General features: G+C 55.9%; 1 protein-coding gene across 5 annotated transcripts in view; it reads right to left on the minus strand.

Moving 5' to 3' along the window:
* Window positions 1-4090, minus strand: part of LOC102976725 (ryanodine receptor 1) — an 88655-nt gene that overhangs the window by 23105 nt on the left and 61460 nt on the right. For all 5 annotated transcript variants that reach the window (XM_055082332.1, XM_028483882.2, XM_028483885.2 and 2 more), the window contains 4 exons: window positions 2971-3052; window positions 2312-2442; window positions 1741-2073; window positions 452-692 (listed from right to left, as the gene is read on the minus strand). In XM_055082332.1, the coding sequence (XP_054938307.1) occupies window positions 452-692; window positions 1741-2073; window positions 2312-2442; window positions 2971-3052 (787 nt within the window). The remainder of the gene's footprint in view (window positions 1-451; window positions 693-1740; window positions 2074-2311; window positions 2443-2970; window positions 3053-4090) is intronic.

A 4090-nucleotide genomic window follows, 5' to 3' on the forward strand; every position in this document is an offset into this window, starting at 1 on the left:
AAAAAAAAAAAAAAACACAAAAAAACAAACAAACAAAAAAAGACCTATGTTTCTGGGGGAAATTAGTCTGGCCGGATCTGGACTATCTTCCTTTCTTCTCTCAGTGATGGATGAGGGCCTGACCATTGGACTTCACTGCACAAATCAGGCATCCTCTCTACCCAAGCCTGAAGACACAGTGCTGGAGGAGAGAAGTACGGCTCCTTATGGCTGAGAGTGCCGTCCTCACAGGGCCTCAGATTCAGGAGGTTTAAAGGAGCAGAAGGGGAGAAAACACAGGCTGGCTTTTATTGGTCCATAAGCAACAGGGGCTGGGGGTCAGAAGGTTGGGTAGGACTGAGTGAGAGTTGCAAGAACTTTATAGCAAGTCAGAGGCGAGAGGTCAGATGGGGTCCAAGGAAGCCAGGGGTCAGGCTGGGGTGTGTGGGGGGACGGCTGGGGACATGCTGACCTGTTGTTGTCCACGTAGCGGATGAGCAGTGGATAGAGGGCGTACAGGTCCCGGCAGAGCACAGAGAACTCGTCCCGCACCAGGAGCTCGCCCTCCTCGGCTTCCGCCTTGGCCTCTAGGCGCAGCTGCTCCTCCTCGGACACCACCTTCCCTGCCCGCTTGCGCAGCCGCCCGATGGTGGGGATGAAGTGTGAGTGCAGGAGCTCAGGCCGGGCCCGGCTCACGATGGGCTGGGCAAACACTGCAGAACCAGCGGGGGCGCAGGTGCTGCTGGCCGGCCACTGACTCCAGCACCTGACCTAAGACCTCTGATCCCACCCCTGACCTCTGTTCCCATCCCACGACTTCCGACCTGTACCTCTGACCCGGCAGCTGTCATCGACCCCAGCCTGACCCTGGCTTCTGACCTCGGGCTGTGACCTCTGACATAGCCCCTGATCCTGGATCCCAACCCTAACCCTTGACCTGAAACTGTGACCCCTCAGCCCGACACAAGTCCTTGACTTCTGACTCCAACAACTGAATCCTAACCTGATATCTTACCCTAGCCTATGACATCTCACCCCAGTCTTTAACCTCTGACCTGGTCTATACCCCGACATACCTCACCACATGATTTCTGACTATGACCCTGGTTTCTTACCACAGCCTCTGACCTCTGACCCTGGCCTCTGACCTCAGCCCTGATCTCTAGCTTGGCTCTGATCCAAAACTTAACTCCTGACAAGGAACTTACAAGTCATGATTTTTTTTTTTTTTTTGGCCACACCGCGTGGCTTGTGGGATCCTAGTTCCCCGACCAGGGATTGAATCCAGGTCTCTGCAGTGAAAGCCCAGAGTCCTAACCACTGGACCACCAGGGAATTCCCCTGACATGGAACTTCTGAACCAGGAGCCCCAATCTTTTAAGGATTCATTTCTTGATCTCTGACCCAGAACCCTAACTGTCCATATCGGGGACCCTGATATTTGACCTGGTCCTCTGACCCTTTGTATAAGGAACTCAGCCTTCTGACCCAGTTTCTAACCCATGACCTAACCCTCCTCAAGGCTCCAGAAATTCAGACTCCAGCCTGGAGGACTCCCAGGACCCATGCTTCCACCTCAGACCCTGTGAGCCTGAGATTCTGACCCCTTAGGATGACCTCTGGCCTTGTGACCCCGAGAAAACTGAGCTCTGACTCCTTCCCACTCCCAGAAAACCACGGACCCCGGGATCTCCCTCTGAGACCATCAGGTCCAGGGACCTGAGCCCCAGTACTCAGGAGCCCCATGCCCGCCAGACCCACCAGCCAGCCGCTTCATCCACGAGGCCTCGTCAATGCCCAGGTTGTTGACGATGATCCGCAGGATATTCCCCAGCAGGGAGTTGAGATGGTCGGAAGTGATGGCTGTGCAGGGTGGAGGGGCCCCTGCAGGCAGGGCAAGCGGGGGTGCCTCGGGTCCGCGCTCCCACCAGCGGGGCAGATAGCTGCACAGCATGGGCAGCGTGATCTCGATGACGTGCGGCATCTCTGTGTAGCGGGCCCCCGACTCAGCCAGCCCCCCGATGTCTGCCATGAGCCGCTCCAGCACCGGGATGTCAGGACACATCTCCTCCACGCTGTTGGGGAGCCCCAGGACTGGGGTGCGGGGAAGGGGTCAGGGCATGCCAACCCATCATGCCCAGACCTCAGTGTCCACGCCATAATCCAGAGCACCCACAAACTCTGGGGTTCCCCAATCCGGAGCGCCCCCAACCTGAGGAATCCTCAGCCCCTCAGAGCCCAGACTGGGCCACACTACACACAGTGGGTCTCCGTGGAACCCGTGCAGGTGGAATATAACCCTTGACAGCTGCCCCAGCCCCGCCCGACTTACTGGCCCGCTCCCGGGGAGATTTGGTGGTGTACACTGAGCAGGCATTATACTCGTTCAGCTGAGGCTCCAGGAACGCCACCGGCATGGCCGCTGCCAGGCAGGCGAGGCACTCGCCCAGGGCTGGCCGAAGCCTGGAAGACGAGGCTGTGCTCAGCTCCCACGCCCCCTCTGCCCTGTCCTGGATCCCAGTCCCTTCCTCCACAGAAGTGCCTCTCCCCAGGACACTTTGGGGCAGAGATGCCATTCACTGGTGGTCACCAATGCGGCCGTTTCCCTGGGTTTCCTGAGTGCCCTTTTGCTCTACCGGTGATTCTGGCACTGCCAGCGGCCCTCCCCAGTGCCCCCAACATGCCTGGCTCCTGTGGGCCATCAGAGTTTCTGCGTGCCCCCTGCCAGCCCAGAACAACCTGGCATCCTGGCCGCCAAGCGCCTGTGCCCACCTGGCCCCCAACCAGTGGCCTCCACTTTCTTCACTGGCCTTCCTCCGAGCGCCCTCAAGTGGCCATCTTGGGGAACTGCAGTGGCCGCGGTGCGGACGTCTTATGAAGACTTTGACCATTTCCCGGCTTTTCATTCACCCCCATCTTCTCCTGTGCCCTCCCCTCCCTGGGACCCCACAGTATCCACCCCAGCCCCAAACTATGGCTGTCTCTCCTTACTTTTCCACGTAAGTGTTCTTGGTGGTTCCCAGAGAGTAGATACTGCACAGCGTTCGGTAGCAAGAGACCTGGACATCATCCACTGAGGGAAAGAGGGAGGGTGAGGGTCCGTACCAGTTCTTCTCTAACTCCCTCCCTTGTCTCCAAATGACGGGTAAGAGCAGGGGCTCTAGAGCCAGCCTTCCATTTACAAGTTTTGTTACTTGAGCAAGTACCAACTCTCTCGCGGCCTTAGTTTCCCTCTCTGTAAAATGCAGATAATTATAGTATCTTCCTCATGGGGTTGTCGTGATGATTAAATGAGTTAATACTCAGAGAGCAATTGGAACAGGGCACACAGGAGGCACTCAATGAAGGCTAGCTGTTCTTGGGGAGGAGTCATGGATCTCTTTGATGATAGTGATGGACACTCTCTCCAGCAAATGCAAACAGACGTCCAGCTGTGACTTCAATATTGGTTATCCACATACCCCCCAGCCCAGAAGGCCAGGTTAAGAACCTCATCAACTTCCTAAATGTCATGAGGCAAAAAGAGGGCAGGAGGACTGTTCTAGATTGAAAAGAGACAACAGAGACATAACAACCAAACGCAACGAGAGAAACTTCACTGAATTCTGAATTTAAAAAAAAATCAAAGACATTTTGAGGGTAATAGGGAAATTTAACTATAGTCAGGTTAGGTGTGATACTGATATTGTGCGTACACGAGAGAAGGTTCTGCAACATTCAGGTGTTGCAGGCTGAGTATTTAGGGATGAGGTGTGACTGTGTGTGTGCAATTCACATTCAAAAGTTCAACATGGGCTTCCCTGGTGGCGCAGTGGTTAAGAATCCGCCTGCCAATGCAGGGGACACGGGTTCGAACCCTGGTCTGGGAAGATCCCACATGCCGCGGAGCAACTAAGCCCATGCACCACAACTACTGAGCCTGCAGTCTAGAGACCACAAGCCACAATTACTGAGCCCGTGTTCCACAACTACTGAAGCCCATGTGCCTAGAGCCCATGCTCCACAACAAGAAAAGCCACCGCGGGCTTCCCTGGTGGTGCAGTGGTTGAGAGTCCGCCTGCCGATGCAGGGGACACGGGTTCGTGCCCCGGTCCGGGAAGATCCCACATGC

The sequence above is a fragment of the Physeter macrocephalus genome, unplaced genomic scaffold (assembly GCF_002837175.3).
Source record: "Physeter macrocephalus isolate SW-GA unplaced genomic scaffold, ASM283717v5 random_84, whole genome shotgun sequence".
Classification (NCBI taxonomy): Eukaryota; Metazoa; Chordata; class Mammalia; order Artiodactyla; family Physeteridae; genus Physeter; species Physeter macrocephalus.